Source organism: Melospiza georgiana, chromosome 1 (assembly GCF_028018845.1).
Source record: "Melospiza georgiana isolate bMelGeo1 chromosome 1, bMelGeo1.pri, whole genome shotgun sequence".
Classification (NCBI taxonomy): domain Eukaryota; kingdom Metazoa; phylum Chordata; class Aves; order Passeriformes; family Passerellidae; genus Melospiza; species Melospiza georgiana.
In genome coordinates, this window is record NC_080430.1 from 71,289,397 (window position 1) to 71,307,298 (window position 17,902).

Here is a 17,902-nt window from a genome sequence, read left to right on the forward strand (position 1 = left end):
TCCACTCAGCACAACTACTGAATTAGTAGATTAGAAAAATCTGTACTATCTCAACCAGCCAGGAAAGAATGAAAATACCTATCTGTGAGAAATTTAAGTTACTTTAGACTACACAGAAGCCCTGTACTTTAGAGTTGATTCCACTGAGCACACAGCTATCACATCCCTAAGATCATATTTTTTCTCTTATAATACACCCTACCAAATACATACATTTTATACCTTTATAGTAAGACAAAAATCTTATCAGCAATGGCTCACTTGATTGCATAGCTCTAATTTATTCTCTGGCACCTATTCATACTGGGCAATGAGAGGATGAGGTACAAGATAAAGACTGTGCTACCAACTGTGTGATACACACAAATATGTATGTGTGATATCAGCTGTGTGAGACATAAAAAGGAGCAGAAAAATTAAGATCACACAGATGTAATGACAACTCCTTGTTATCTAATGCTGTGAGTTCTATCACTCTTAAATACAAGCAGAAAACAGTAAATCATTTGTGAGACGACAGAAAAAAGTAAAATTCTATCATGTGCTTCACAATGACTTTTAGTTAGGAACTGTGAAAATAAGGCTTAGGCTATTATATAACTTTGCAACAAATAAAGGTCTTAGGCAATGTGTAGATTCCTCTTGGGAACAGCCCACCTTCATCACTAGCGAGTCACAAGAATTTTGCAGACTGTCTAAGTGTGGGGGCTAGAAAATTAACCTACTTGCAGCACTTGCACAAGCTTCTGACCTGGTCACAACTGATCAATACTCAATGATGACATGTTCCATTCCTCTTCTCCAGATACCCCTTTTATTCTCTACTTTTGATCACTTTTCAGTAAAGTCTAGCCCACTTTGCTCAAGTGCCATTACTAAGTAAACAAGGTGGGGAAAGGAGTAGGAGGGAGAGAGGATTTCCCCAGCTCTCAGTTCAGTTGTTCATTACAAGGGTAGTGCCCGGAAAGCAAAAGGAGATTCTCTGAAAAAAAATGTCTTCATAGTCTGTAGCCTCAGCCAGGATCTTATCTCAGATGGCAGGAGCACAGCTAACCTTTAGAGAACCATTGCTTACACTTCCAAGCCAGTATTACAGACGTGCAAGTGCTAAAGTCTAGAATTTTATAATTTGAGGGAAACTCATTGCTTGCTTCTCTTTATATCTTTTCATCAAGTCAGTTCCTTCTTAAATTGAAAGCATTCCATAAAACTCAGCCAGAATAACAAACTTCAGATGGAAATATTTTTCTATGTGGTTACAGTGCAGATAATTCAAGTGACAACAAAGTGACAGAAAGTGTCAAACAGACTTGACAACAGGTGTGTATCACCCCATCTGCACTAAGAATATCTATACATGATTATACACCTTTCTTTTCTTCATCTGTGCTGTTACCTGCTGTGAAAATTCAAGATAAAAAGTACAGTATCATACCCAGGTATTACTCAAAAGTAGTAGTTACTTTTCAAAAAGTAATGACAATTCTTGTAGGCCCCACAGAAATTTTTGTATATTACTGAGACATTTTGCAATTAATGAAATGTACATAATTGATTTTATAAAAAAATATAAGCTGAATGACATTATAAGCAGGAATATCACCTTCCATTAAACAACTGTAATGGTAAATTGTGATCCAAGAATAACTACAGTGAAAAACATGATATTTTCACCCATTTTGGCAAAGATAGGAAGATGTGTAGCAAATGCAGCAAATAATTGCTTTATACCCTAAAGAATGAAATTGTGTTTAATTCACTGAGTGCCTATGCTCTATGCTGTGCCAGGCAAATATTTTGTTTAAACTTTTCCATAAGATGCTATGGGAAAAAATGAATATATTATTATGTAATAAGACTGTAACATGAGACATTGATAATTACACTTGCACATAGAATCCTAAATCTGACATAAGCCATTTTTTTTTGCAATCCTACTTTTGAAAACGTTAACATTCTCAAAATTCAGGGTATTTAACACAATGAACAAAACATTTTGTCTTAAAGCACATATATTCCATTAATAGAATGATTTTATGGGTCCAGAGATGCATTTACCTTACGGTCTGGATAACATGTGTTAGCCACTGGCCAGAAAGTTCAGATTTCATCTCCCAGCCACCATACTGTCTTAATTCTCCTTCTCTGAGGCTGAATGGAAGCAAGGCTCCACGTATAAGTTTTACCAGAGAGTGCATAACTTCCTGAATCATTTTCTGCATCAGAAGAAGGGGAAGAAAAATCAAGGAAATATCTCTATCAAGATGCTTAAGCAGCCATGTACCTGCTATATACAACAGGTAGAAACGTTAGATTTACAGGGACTACATATGGTAGAGAAGGGAGGAAAAGGAGGTATGAGGGTACACAAATTTTTTAGGAAATCTTATTTTTCAAGGTGACACTAAAGTATCTTACCATGAAGGACAAATGAGAGAAATTAGGGTTCTCCCCACCCCATCTCCCTCAACTACTTACCTTGAAATCATTTTGTCTTTGCCTAGCATTTTTCTTCGATCTTTCCATTTGGCCAGATTTTTCAGCAGTCTTGTGAAAATGAGAAAATTGAAAAGTGTAAGTATCTTATAACCACTGTTAAAATAATTCTGAAAAAGGGGGTTTCAAAGTGAAGAAGTGAAAACTGGTGAGCTTATGATGTAATTATAAAAATCAACTCAGGGCATTTCAGTAAGCAAAGACTATATATGCCTCAACAAACTCAACTTACTGTAGATAAGTACCCTTATGTTTAACTCTGAGGAAAAATGTGTGCTTAAGACAGAGACAAGCATAAGAGTAGCTTAAGCAGTACAAACTTCCTGAGGTTAAAGTTTTCTCACTGCAGTGTTAGTGAGATCTAAAACATATACAGTCAATTTTTGCATCAAGTTTACATGAAGAAACTGTATTTTTTTAGTATGGAAGCTGACCAGAGAAAAACATCAATGTGAAGTGGGAGACAAATTTTGGAATGAAGGCAATTTGGAAATGTATGATGTGAGGGGGAGGGCTGCAGGGTTTTTGTTTAGTTTAGGAACCGCATTTTGTAACAATGCTCTTTAAATAATTCAACTATTTGGAAAAGAGACTGCAAAATAAGCAGCACCTTTATTGTCACTTCTTTGAGAACAGCGGAACATGAGTACACTTTGCATGAGACAGTTACAGTTGAAGAAAAACATGATTTGACTAATAGTCTTCCTGTTTGTATTTCTACCCTTCTGTGAAGAGTACTGAGATCTCAGTAAATGACATTGAAAAAGTTATTTCAAATCCTAGGCGAAGCGCAGACGTCGAATTTTATACTTAGAAAATCTCCTATTTTATGTTTGTACAGCAACATCTACTGGACAAGAAGTGCAATAACATGATAGAAGTGTCCTCAAAGACAATCAGTTTACTTGCAAATGATTAATTTCAAATGCTGTATTTTTCAAAATCCTTCTTTAGTTAAAGCATTTAAGGTTTTTTAAAATAAATAAATAATTCAAAGTGAGCAAAAATTAGAGAAAAATCAAACTGCTTAACAGTTTTGGAAAATACATAGCTATTAAACTCTTGTATGTTAAAGCTCTGAATTATGCCATTTCAGACAATTTGCCATTTCAGACAATTATGCCATTTCAGACAAGGAGAACAACCTTCAAATTATTGCTGTATTTAACTCCTACTTCCCTCTTCTAAAGCATTAACAACAAATTAAGTTGTATTCCTTGAAACTTCAGATAGCAACTTTAAATTCACACTGGTTTACAGCTGGATTAAACAAGAGAAATTCATAGATCCTTGATACAATTTTTTTTTCAGTGGTTTTACTGAAGACCAGTCTTAAACCTTTCCTGCACAGACAGACCAAAACTGTCTTGTGGTAAGATCGACGGTTACTACTCACATTTGTGACTTCACCTAGAGTGATTCAAAGAACACAACTTTTCAAACTGTTGAAATACCACACACATCTTAACTGACAATATTTTAAGGCATGCAGCTAATCTTTCAGAGCTAAAAAGAACCCCATCCCTGCCAAAACCCTACACACTAAACAACATAAAATACATCTTGAAATGCATATGTGGAGATTTTCTTTCTACATTTTTTTAAATGTCTTGAAGACTTAAATAAGCTAACTGAAATAACCCTGTATACAATTTTCTATAGGATGTTTCTTAAAAAAAAGTAGCAATTGCCTTGCTTCCTGAATGATGACATATACCATGCAACATGGTAAAAGAATTTTCTTCGTGGACAACTAAAATTTGTACTGTTTCTGACACCAAAACACAAACTTTCAGTCTTGGATGCACTGTGATGACAGATACTCTTAGGTGCTCTACAAGTCTTCCAGCTTATGCCACCCCCTCCCTTGCATTCATCCTCAATTGACTGTGGCATGCAGAGCACACAGGAGGAATGGATTCCTTCCTATCTCCCCAAGAACTTGTGGGGCTTCTGTAAGGATCAAAGGAGTGAAAGAAAACAAATGTATGGGGATTCATTTCTCAGAAGTTCAGAATTAGGCCCAGACATAGAAGAACATATGTACCTTACAGACCAACAACACTACCTCTTCTGTTTTTTTTAATACATTGAAACCATGTTTTGTTCAGGCAAGACAGAAGATCACTACATTTTCCACTTGCAGTCATGTTCATGAGCAGGACTTATTAACCTTGTTTACAGTTCAAGTCTTCATTTCTCTAGAAACTGCTTTCTATTTCATTGTACACAGGAAAAAAAATAACAGTAAACTTAACAGGTGAATTAGTAAAGTTTAATTTTCAATAGTACTGGTGTCAAAAAGAAAGGTTGTCATTTCCCTTAAGAAATAAATTATTTTTGTGAAACTCAACAGTACTAAGGTTTATTCTTGGTTTTACTTCCTTCACTGAACATTAGATATAAATGTCATATCTTTCTTTTGATTTTTATAATGTAAAATGAGGATCACACCTAGCATCTATGTCACTGAAGCTATAATGCTCTGTACATTGTGTTCAACATGTAAAGGGCTATAGTATCTATTAGTATCATCATATGAGAATAGTATATTGATTTATAAACAGCAGCAATACATAGAAAAATTAATTCTTTGGAAAATAAAAACTAAAGCTTCCAAATGTTCTTTCTCAAAGGCTTTTGTTTTTTGTACTAAAGCTGCAAAGAATAGTAGATAGACATGATGACTTCTGAATTTAAACACAGCAGAACACAGTATACAACAAATTAATTAATTTATAAAAAATTAATTTTGAGAGATACCCGTTCAAAATCTGTTAGGAGTGTGCATATAAAAAGAGCATGTGTCATAAATCCTCACTTTTGCTTTTCCCCTTCCAAATCAGGCTGATTAGGAAAAATCAGATCATCTGAGCAAGAAGGAGTACTAGCACAGGTAGTTGCAGCTGACTAATCTTCCAGACTAGACTCCCTATAATGTGTCTGTGAATTCTGCTAAGTGCCTTGGTTATTATGCATCTCTGATCTTGAACCTAATCTCACTTCCAAATACTTATAATTCAAGAAATGAGTACTCCTTTTCCAAAGAAAGGAAGCAATATTTTTTCTGTATGACTCTGCTTTTTACATATCTCTACCTTTCATGCAATGTGTTAATTCTTCAGATCACCAGTGAAGGGCCAGCTATGAGTAAGAGGTGAAAGGACTCAGATATTATTGAGTCCAGCAACTGGAACACAGACACAGCCACACACAATCCCCACTGTCTGAATTTAAGGTAATTCCACTGTATGCTTACGTTCTTTTAAAAAGAAAAATCTCTTACTAAAATAAGTCATTACTTCTACCAGTGAAATATTTCAAATATAATTATTACAGACCTTTGTTACTTTTAAATCCTTTATATAGAAGAATCCATACCTCACTGAATAAACTTCCATTCACATAGGAAACCCAGAGCTTCCAGAAGTTGGGCAGCTGACTTACAACAAGTTTTGTCAACTTTTCAACAAATACAACTTGCTGAGGAGCTTTGTATCGCCAAGCTAAAAGGGAGAGAGGGGATGGAAAAAGCAACATTAACATTTTAAAAAATAACAAGAATGCACTACTAGCTTTCTGCTCCACTGTATTTCACAAGTAACTATACAGTATATATAAATCCTTTTGGGTAAAAATAAAATAATTTAAAACCTAGTCCAAATATGTGTACACAATCTGTACACATACAGACTCTTTCTTCTCCTCTTGTATGCTTACAAGGTGCCAGCACTATGACAGTATCTACAGAATAGCTCCCCTTGTGGAAGTATCTAAGAAAACCCACCTAAAAATCCATTCAGACAGTCTTCTGTCTTCAAACCACTTTAAAATGTAAGGTAACGTGAAAGTAACCAAGACATTACAGAAGTTTCAAATGAAATCTTGGTAACAGATGACTTTTTTCAGTTTCCTCTGCAATGGGTGAAAAGGGGTAAAGAGAAAGCTGAACAGAGGCAGATGTAGTCATTAACACAGAAAATAAAGGAAACTGTGAAATACTCTTCTATAACCATCTATGTTCTCCATTGAAACCATCATGATTACAGTGGTTTAACTAAACAGGGTATCAGCACAAGTGATAAGAGACTTGTATTTCAATTCAGGAACTACAGTCTGCTTTGGAACACATGGACAAAGAAATCATATATTTTTTGAAAAACCCCAAAACAAATCACCAAAGCCTCCAAAACGATATGTTTGTTGATGTGGTGGTTTTTTTTTACGTATAAACTTAGGTCTTGTACAAATAATACATTTAATAATACATGATATCAGCCTATGTAACACTGTGGAAATGCAGAAAAATGTTGCATGAAATAGCACTTTTTATATCTACTTTGCTACAGAATGTTGTCTACACACAGCAGGAGTTCATGGGTTAGGCAAAAATAGCTGCCTAATAGCACATTACATACTAGTAGGCTTCACCAGAGCCTCACTGTTTCATTGTGTTGGTAGACAGTCTTGAATCTCCTTGAAGTACAGCTTGCCTTCAGCTTCCATTTCTTGAGGTGTGGATCATGTATTGCTCCACTTCTTTACTGGAGAATAGAACATCTGCCCTACTCATTTCTTCTTATGGCCAAAAAGTTTAGGCATTTTGAATTAGTATTTGAAAATAAAATCATAACGGAAGTCCAATATTTGGAAAGAGGGTCTGACATAACTCAAGTGCAACTATGCTGAGAGTGATATATCTCTTTAAGAGGCATGGAAACATCAAAGCTTTACTAGAAAAGCTCCTAGTGTGGACACAGATAAGATACTTTCACCAGCTTGGTTATGACTGCCAGAGAACTGGTCTAGACTCAGTGGCAGAAAAAGTTTCATTAACAAGCTGTGACAATGCCAGGAAGCTGTGCCAACAGATCTATAGCAGCAGAGGCTCTGGAACTTCTACAGACCCCAACTTCTAATGAAAAAAATTCAGTTCTTTTGAGAAACCACTTCATCTTTGCCAAAAGCTCCAGTACCAATCCAAGGTTATAACCAAGGATGTCTATTGGTAACTGGCAACATACTGGCAAGATTTACTTCATCTCTGAAATTATTTTCCCCTCGAGGAAGCATATTTCAGGCTTAGTCCCAAGCCCGCAGACAGCAGATACCTCTTTGAATAAGCTACTGCACATCATATCAAAAGCTTATGGCCATAAATTCAGGATATTTTTACTTTGTTACAAGAGAAAGCTCCAATCTATATCTTATTCCATTGATTTTATAATCTCTGCTATACCATTCTAAAGAGGAAACCAGAGCTATTGCCTACTGTTTACATATTCTCATGAACATATGCTCAAGCAAGAGCTGAATGTTACTTGAACACTGCAGTTTTGAATTCATACTAATTTATTTAATCAATATCTTGGACAATCACTGTCAAACACATTGGAGAAAAAAAAGCTCCGAACACACCAAATCACAAAAAAAGCCCAGAGATGCCATTCCCTAATTTCACCAAAGACTAAAAAGATCCACAAACAACTGAAGACAGAACACAGCACATTTGGAATGGAGCTCTTGCAAAGGCATCCTAAATTGTAGGTTTGCTTTGTGTCTCCACTCAGAAAAGAACAAGGATGGCAGAGTTATGGGTGGTCATGTGCATCTAAGCACCAAGGATCTCAAGTCAGAGGCACCTATTATTGGGATGGATTATTAAAGTGCTCCAATTCTCCAGCTTTCCTTTGAATCTTGGTGTAAATGGGTGTCTACAGAATATGCAAAACTTACTGAAATTTTACCTTTTTCAGTTTGTAAAAGGTAACAGATCTATAACTAAGACTTTAAAAGTAAAATAACTGAAGTGGAATTGTCAGTCATATATGCAATTAAGTCCCTGCTCATGCAAAAGAATTCAAACAACTTAAAAATAAACTGGATTTTGGGTGTTGCTTGCTACATTAAGTGTGGTATTCATATTGTTAGTGGATGGCATTCAAAAACAACCAGCAATTTAGTGTTTTGCTTTGTAACACTTGTTAATCACCTCCATGCAAGGCTTTAGGCTGAGAAATGACAAGGGTAACAACAGTAAGACAGCTATTTCAGTAAGGAATGATCTATTCTGTGAAAAGCATGTTTTGTGTCTCCTGTGATGTCATCACTGAAAGATTCCTGAGAAGAAGTTATTTGGACAAGGGTATTGATGACAAAACACAGAAGGCCTCAGCAGGTTGTGGAGAGACAGACTGCTTGAGCTTAGTCAAACATTTTGTTTCCCTTTTTGGGTTTAAAGAATCAGAGAGCCAGATATGTGAAGACACAGAAGGTGCAATTGCAAAGAGAACCATCTTAGCAAACACACACAAAAGGTATAACAAGCAAAATGTAGTAGGTAGCAGGTGGCCATGCATGCAGGAGAAAATATCTGGTCTTGTAGAAAAAAATACTTTTACTACTTTAGCTACATTCTAAGAAGCAAACCTTGAACTTGAATTTTATGAACTGCTCTTTGCTTGCAGAAAACATGGAGGACTTCTTCAGTAAGCAACAATGGTGTATAAGAAGAAAGAATTGTATTTTGTAACAATTCAAAACAAACACACAGTATGTGGGTTTTTGTTTGGGCTTTTTGACTACACCACAGAGTGGACAGTGGGGTCTGTAGCTTTTTTTTTTCAAATAGAACAGATGCCTACCATCATCACGGCCAGACTGAAAGCTGCTGCCCCTTTTCAGTGACGCAGTTTGACTGAGATGGCCGATGGGCGACGGACGCACATCACTGTCCAGGTCCAGCATGGGGCTGTGGAGCAATGCACTGCCTGGGGAGAGCGGAAAAACCCAAAAGTTAGGATAATTTTGCACATCAGCTGACATGAATGTGCATGCTGCATGTGGAATTCTAATTTAATTCAGTGATACAAATGTTATCTTCCAAAAACATTTTTTATTTAGACTCTCAGTTCATCTGTATCAGTGCTATTCAATACCACTACTACTGACTCCTGTAGCAAAGCCAAAACCACAAGTACCATGGGGAAAATGCCATTCTTTGAATTGTATCTTTCTCTGTTTATAATTAACACCCTACAACTAACAGGTAAATTAACAAGTTGCTTGAAAGCCATGGATAAAAATGTATTTCTGCCATTAATGACATTGCCTATGCTTTTTTTCTGGTGTATGTCCTAAACACACTTTTCAACAGCAAAAGTTTCTTTTGTGTCTAGCTGAAGCAGTTAAAGACAGAATGTTCAACTATTACTTAGCTGTTTTGCCTCTATGAAGTTCAGGTAGAGAGAATCCATCCATCAGGAATCAGAGGAACTAATGGCACATTTCCTTTGCAAATGTTCTTATTCATGCATAACTACAAACCCACAAAATATTTTCCAGTGTATCAAACATTTTTTTTTTTTACTTTGGGTGCCTGTCCACATGTAGGTCCCTATTCACAAGTCTAAGTTAAGATCTTATCTGATGGAGGTAGATACTTGGAGTCTAACGTGCATTTTGAAAAACAGTCATATAACAAAAATAAGAGGATTATGATAATTTTTTAATGTACTGTGACACTGCCAATAACTTTTTAAAAGTCTAAATTGCTGCTTTATGCATTTCGCCTTATAGAGACATTTCTGAAAGTAGTCATTAAAAACTACTTCAGCATTGCTCAACTGAGCTGTAACAATTAAACTAAAAATCAATCAAAATTCCCAGAATAGAACATCCCAGGTCTCAGAAGACCATTTAGTCCAACCTTTCATGGGAAAGGGGGCCATGGTGAGATTATCTAGCACTCTGTCCAGTTCACTGTTGAAAACCTCCAGTGATGGCAGCTTTACAATGTCACTGGGGAGCTTACTTCAGTGATTGATTGTTCTTAAGGCAAAAAAATATTTTCTTATACTGAGATGAAACCGTCCCTGGTAATTAATCCTGAATTTTGTAGTGAGAATCTCAGCATCTGAGTTTATACTGTTGCTCTTTTCCATTGATACCTATATTCACTTAAAATAACAACAAGGTCACAGAGGATGACCACCAGCTGTAACATTGAAATACTCAGATTCAGGAGTAACACAAAGCAAAAACTATTCAAAGAACATTTATTTTAGTGTCAGAGCAGCATGGCAGAAAAGATACACCTAATCCTTTTAACAGCTGGGGCTTAAAGAGCAATATAAAGTATTGTGAAACTTATCACAAACTTCCAATAGGTGACAGTATTGGGTTTTAGTTCATTTTGAAAGAAGTTCTTTCTCTTATAATTCTTTAAAGGCTTTTAAAGAAATTTCCTATGGCCTTTCACAGCAGCATTATCATTACCAAAATAACTGTCAGTTCTTCCACTCATCATCTTACAGTTCATAGTATAAGACACATAAGTAAATAGACCCAATGTGCTACATCACTCACAATTGTGATTGACACACTCTATTTACACTCTCGGTGGACTCAGCCTCCCTGTCTGCAGGCTGTGCTATGATGCTGTTCACTGCATAACTCCTACACCACTTATTAAACACAGCTCATCTTTATCAGCTTTAAAACTGATGAGTTTTCAGCAACACAGAATCTGCTGCAGTGATTTAGGTGGATTATCCACCGTCACAGTATGTAGATCTTGTTCAAGAGTTTGAACAAGAATTTGTGGAAAGATTTTCCCTTTTGAAAGAATTAAAAATGCACAATAATGAAAAAGCAAAAAAGCAAAGCTTTGCAGTAATCAGCATCCAGGGAAACAACCCAGCCATCTTACACAATTAAGTAAAACCAAAACAAATTAATTCCTCTTCAGATTTAAAAAAATAAAAATTCATTATCTTACATAAATTCTACACTGAATGAAAAGAAAATTGTAGAAGACCCTGAAAAAATTTAAGTGTCTCACACAATTCCTGGGATTTCAGGAACATTTGAGTGAGATTGAACATATTTGCATTTTATTTGGAAAAAAAAAGAAAGTATGTCAAGAAGGCTAAATCAAAATTGTCACAGGCATTGCTATTTAAAACATATTTTATTAAAAAATAAAAAAACACTGGCAAGAGTGTAGCAGCATTATTTTCACAAAAAATACAACAAAAAATTCCTCTGATCTCTCTGCATACAATTTAAGTTCTCAGATTTCAGACAGCATGTTAATATAAAGAATGCCTTGTAAACAGATGGTCTCTAAATATGACAGTGCCAATTAAACCTCAGAATTAAGAAAAACAGACACTCACTAAAACACCTTAATGTGAATTAGCTCAATTAAAACCACTTGCTTGTGGTAACTGTATTGCTGCTGATGGACTAAGCCCATGCAGCCTGAATGGTTTATATATTCACCATGTAACAGAAAACATGTAAAGAATACTCTCTTGTTCCACCAGAAAAACCACATCATCAGTTTGCTGGCATACCAGGAAAAGAAAGTTTAACATGAACTAATTTCTTTATTGGTTGTCTAGCATTACAAGCAAGTATAACACAGCAGCAGGGAACTACAACAGCACATATACCCTCAGGACTAATAAACATCTGGACTACATTAGCAAAGCTGATCTTGCTCTCACCCTACCAGAAGATAGCGCATGAAGACTGCACACTAACACATAAATCTTGTAAAAAACAGTGAGAGCTAACTTACAAACAATTTTTCTTCTATCCCAAGTCATTCCCTCTCTGGAGCCAGCAGCTTAAATTTAGCAGCGTAATGCAATACAATGAATTAATAGTAGTATGGACTGCAGACAATAATATTTATAAACCTAAATAAACTAACCAAATACTAATTTACTGCCCACTCAGTATTTGATTTGTGTACTATTTTTACATTCCTAGATCCTGAATGTAGGACAGCAACAATGCAAAGTTTTGAGAAATTAACTTTTTACTGTGCTAACAGGTTTCAAGAAGTATAAACAACATGAAAAAATATTCTCTGTAGATCCTTACTTTTAAAAAATACACTGCATCTTTGAAGCTACAAAGTACTTTTTTCCAAAATACAGCATCTACATGGAGCATTATCTGTGAGAGACTCCAGTGCCAAGTGTATATTTAACCAAGGAAACATAGCAAAAGAAAAAGTACTACATTATCTTCTTCTACCCAGCAGTAATGACGAAACAGAAGTTTAATTAATGGCTTATTACATTTACAACTATATAATCATGTAAAGATCAAATATGAAGTTTTAAGGATCTCAGTACTGCTTTAATTTTATTTTTTAAAGGATTTTAGTGGGTTTCAACTTTTTGTGCGCTGATATTTTGAAGGTGCGCATTCAGAGGCTATGTGAAATAAAAATATTTCAGTGGTTTTGTTCACTCCTCTTCTGTTCTAGTGCGGTAAGATCTCACCAAAATAAGAATCTAAAGAACACAGTAAAAGTACAGTTCTTTTTGATATTATTTCTCTAACTCTCTGTAAATCAAAAGCCACCTGCACTGAAGGTTTATCATACTATAGGTTCCTACAGTACCAAACAACCAGTACAGTACAAACCTCAACACCATTTTTTGGATTGTTACCTGCAAGCTCTTGGCAAGCAGAGTGTTACAACCTCCATTAAAAAGACAACTGAAATTTGCCTAAAATAAATTTTTCAATGATATGCAAACCAGTCAATGATTTAAAATTTTTAAAGCTGTTTTACCTTCAAATTCCTAAATTATTACCAAACTGAGTGTAAAAATTGTTCTGCAATATCCATTGCTCCACAGTTGCCTGGGTTTTTTTCCCCCTCTGAGGTCTGGCAGGCAGAGGTTTCTTGGAGGAGTCACAGATCTCTCGCCTCCCTCGATAATCCAGCCTCAGCCACTCTGCAATTCTGTCAGCCCAGTGCATCAATTACATGACTTCCAGTAAAGATTTTTACAAAAGATACTGGTGATCAGGGGATTAATGTGACAGTAGTAGTGTGCCAGTACTTCCTTCAGGGACAAAGAAAATTGTTAACAAGTGACCAATCTTAGGTTAAGTAATTTTTAAGTGAGATTTTCCATGTTAAGCCAAATGGCAGTCATTACACAGACTTGCTCATATCCAACATGTACATGTACATACAACACATACATGACGTATACGAGCAAGATTAGTTAAACCAAAAAAAGACCCGACAAGATGTGCAACCAGGTGAACACAGCTACTCTGTTTTCCTACCCATTATGTATCTTACAGTGAATTTTCTCACAGGCTACAATAGCAAGGAAGGCTGATCTGCAGCCTCCAGGCTCTCTGAAGGGCGGCAGACTTCCTCACCAGCCTCAAACACCTTTGAACACTTTTTCCTGTGCACAGCGGGCCCTTGTCCTGTGCTACAGCCTGACCACCCACTGTTGCTTGTTGACCAAACACACAGTGCCTGGAGCCCGCACCGACACAACCAGGATAAGATTCCTTTCAAGGACACCGCGGTGAGAATTTCCATTTGGCTAGGCCAGAAATTAGGCAAGCAGCAGAAATTACTGAAAAATTAACCTGCTCAGCAGATGAATAACATTTATTATTATTATTATTATTATTCGGCAGATAAATACTAATTTTATTATTTTTCTTAAGGTCTTTTTCTTTCTCACTTGACATTTTATAGTGATCAAGAAGAAAACGGGTTGTTTTTCTAGAAAAGAGATGAGCATGGAAGATTAAAATTGATAGAAAAAATTGGTTTTGGGAGATATTTAGAAATGAATGCTTTTAAAAATCTTAAGGCTAGTCTTCATTACTGTAAATGTGTTTATAATAAAACTGTTTTTCAGTTTACTACAAAAAGGGTAACTGGGCCTATTCTAGTCATGTTCTAAGTATTTCACAGCCTAAGGATATTCCTTATTGTCAGCCCTTCAGACCAAAAAATTAGGAAACAAGAGCCAAGCATTCAAGTTCAGCAGATAAATAAAGATTACTTCATTTTACTATCTCCAGCAGACATTAAGATCATCAGCACTTCTGGAAAAACTCACTTTTCCTCCTGAAAAAGTCCTGAAGACTGGAGCGGACACAAAGATAATGTTCTGGCCATTGAAGAGTTTCATTCTATCTTCATTCATAATAATCTTTAAAATTTTGGTTTTAAGCTACCTGCGTTACTTCTTAATCCCAATAGTTACTCTCTTTATAGTACTTTAATATTATTAAAATGGCACATAAAATAAGAATGCCCCCTGAACTTCTGAACATGCTGCATTCTACTAAAATGTCTACATTACAGGAAACTTACAAATACAGGTAGTAAAGGAGGAAAATGAGTCTGCTAGCCATTTTTGTACTGATCAATTTTTATTCTCACTTTTTTTTTTTTTTTTTTTTTTAATTAATAACCCATTAAGGGTTTGCTTGACATCTGCTGTCAAAAGGGTATTTCTGCTATGGACAGGGGATGTGGTTTAGACATGAAATGGCTCCCAGCTGCAAGAATTCTTCTTCCAGATGTACAGTAAGCAAAGGCAATGGAAGAGAACCAGCTGCTAGGATAACAAATTGAAAAGGCCCTTTTGACACAAGCCTTGCCGGCCTGTCTGATCTAACAAAGATGGATCATTCATTGCAAGGTGAATAGAATCTCAGTGTGGCACAGAAAAAAAGAGCAACATGGTCAAGACATCCATTTCTCTCTTTCACACCAAGTACAGCTGCTGTTACTCTGGCACACAAAAACCCTGCAGAATTTTTTACAATATTTGGAGAGCTGAGCATCATACTCAGTGCTGCAAAAATTATAGGTTTTTTTCAGCAATAAGAACTAAAAAAAATTATAATTATTAAAAAAAATCACAAAGACTGTACTATTAGACACTGTAGTATCATACTCCTGTTCGGAGAGCTAGCTCTACATTGGGAACTTTAATGGGTTGTGTATTATATATTTTGCAAATCAAAGGGCAGCAAGAAGATCACACTACAACCATGTCAATGTTTCCATTTACAGCTTTAGTTTCTAATCAGGTTAGCTATTAACAGGTAGCTTATTTTCAATAATATTACATGAAATCTCAAAGATCTGCATCACAAATGAGTGATTTAGGTCACTCAAATCACCATCAAAGGTATTGGAAAAAGTGGTTTTAATAAGAATTTGTAGGAGTGAGACTTGACAAAGTTTGCAACAACCTGTTAAGAAATTAAACATTTCCCAGCCAGTTTAATTATAACTGGATGGCAGTTCATACCCATTTTAGTTCAAAGGATCATGAAACCTACTAAGCCACTATTAAAGTCTAAGCAAATAACCACTGGCCACACAGAAAATAGTCTTAACCTCCACAGCTTCTCTTCCTTATACTTGCATTAAGAATCCCATTGCTTAACTCCTTTTGGCTATCTGCCCAGTGCCTCAGGAAAATTTTAAACTAAACCTCATTATTTACATTTATTTTCATGTCATCTTATGTCATTATGTTCTCCGTGTTTCCTGCACTCCAACAAATCTGGGAAGCATAAACCATAGTGAAAAACTACAATTATGATTTAATAATAAATTGCCAAGTATAGTTGCAATTTAAAAATACGTAAAATCTTAACTGAAGGAAACCATTTAGTATCCAGGTAACAGATCTGAAAGTCCCTAGACATCTACAAATCAGAAGATCGTATGTCAAAAGCAGCAATTTGGGCTTTAGTCAATACAAGGCATAAAATACCAGCACAAATCAGTTTACCATTCAAATGTTTCTTAGTAGAAATCTAATAAATACACTTTTGGGTGAGCATATGCTCTACCATGGTAACCTTTACATTAATGGCTTGAAAAAACACTCTTTTTCCATTTCTTTTCTGTCTCATGCATCTCCTTAATATATCTACATACTAAACAACAGCAGTAACCTGGCTTGACCTACTCAGAGTCCTCCCAGTGGACAGAACAGCGGGATATGACTAGATAAATAACACTAATTAATCTATGCTTTAGGAAAACTTCATAACCATAACAAAAGTTTCAAAAACAACAAAGGAGCACAATTGCCTACTCCATGAGTAAGGCAGATAGCATTTTAAGTTTTCTATTTAATGCAATAAATCCATATATTTAGAAGCACTACTACATAAGCAGAGCCAGAGCTCTAGCCAATTACACATGGGTCCCACATCTACAGCTGCACCTTTAATGAAAGAATCTGACCATCAGAGAAGCAGGAGAATGCCTTAATACAAAGAGAGGAGCAAGGGAGCTTAATGATTCTGGCATCCCCTGTACTGCCTCACTATGCTTTTGGCAATGCTGTTTGGTCTCTTTGTCCTGGCTACTTATACTTCCACACAGGAGGAATTGTGATCTGCTCTCTTATCTGCACTTCTACTCACTCCTTAAAACATGTGGGCTTGGAATCAAGCAGTTTCTCACAATACAAATATCCCATGCCTGCATTTTTTTTGCCTCATAAATGAGGAAGGTCTGCTATAGCAAGAAACAGATAGGCTAAAGGCAATGATGGGCGAGTAACAACAGTCATATTTTAGCACATAATGAAACATTAATCTACATAACGCGAGATTAATCAGCAAGCCAACAGGGTTGTTTAGACTGAGGGGAAACACTACATCCATGCACATACAGAGTTATTCCTCAAGGGAAATAATAGACTCCAAAATGCTGCTGTGAAGTACTTCATACACAGGACTTGAGAGAATTCCCCATTCTACTTGTACCCATTGAAATAAATGCAACTAATTAACTAATGATCAAATTGTAATAGATGATCAATGTCTATTAAAATCAAAGAAAAGATTCAATTAAACAATTTGCTGTTGGCAGTTGTCAGCTATTTAAATCACAATGCCAATTATTTGACAAAGCTTAGCACAGCTGGATATGCGCTCAGTTTTTGGAAATAATATTAACACAAGTTGGATTAACTGGAAACAGACAGTATTGGAAACACACAGGATTTCTGCTGACCCCTGAAATAAAATATGAGAAAGAACTCCAGGATCATTACAATCATGTAAACTTCGGTTTCTTCTTTCAGGTTGCGTCAGAAACTGCACCATGATATGATATTAAATGATACTTTGCACATCTAGGACATAATTCCAATTGCTGAGTATTTCTTACAAAATGGAGTTCACCTCTAGTAATATACAAGCTCAGAGTTTTTTTTAAAAAAAAAAATCTGTGATAGTAGTGAAGGATGCACACTTAGATCAAAAATACATACCTCGTTATCAACCTAAAACAAACATGTATTTAAATATAATACACAAAGTTCTGATAGCACATTGCAATACCTTGGCATCTAAATTAGCTCACTCCTGTCCTTCAATTTGGAGACCCTTGGAAGTTATTAACAAGAACACAATCATCAGGTGAGGACCCTAGAGAGGATGTAGAAAACTAGACTGACCTCTTGTCAGTACTGGGGATTTTTCCCGACTGCCATTATTATTGTTCTGGATACGGCAAAATATCTTACAGACAACAGGAGAAGATGCTATTTCTATATAAGAAAATGAAATTATTTCAGTTGTA

At 35.8% G+C, this 17,902-nt stretch overlaps 1 protein-coding gene across 1 annotated transcript in view; it reads right to left on the bottom strand.

The window, feature by feature from the left end:
* Positions 1-17,902, bottom strand: part of EXOC2 (exocyst complex component 2) — a 125,369-nt gene that overhangs the window by 50,115 nt on the left and 57,352 nt on the right. Inside the window, exons 12-15 of the mRNA XM_058030220.1 lie at positions 9,141-9,266; positions 5,878-6,002; positions 2,479-2,547; positions 2,059-2,216 (exon numbers count right to left, since the gene is read on the bottom strand). Coding sequence (XP_057886203.1) covers positions 2,059-2,216; positions 2,479-2,547; positions 5,878-6,002; positions 9,141-9,266 — 478 coding nt within the window. The remainder of the gene's footprint in view (positions 1-2,058; positions 2,217-2,478; positions 2,548-5,877; positions 6,003-9,140; positions 9,267-17,902) is intronic.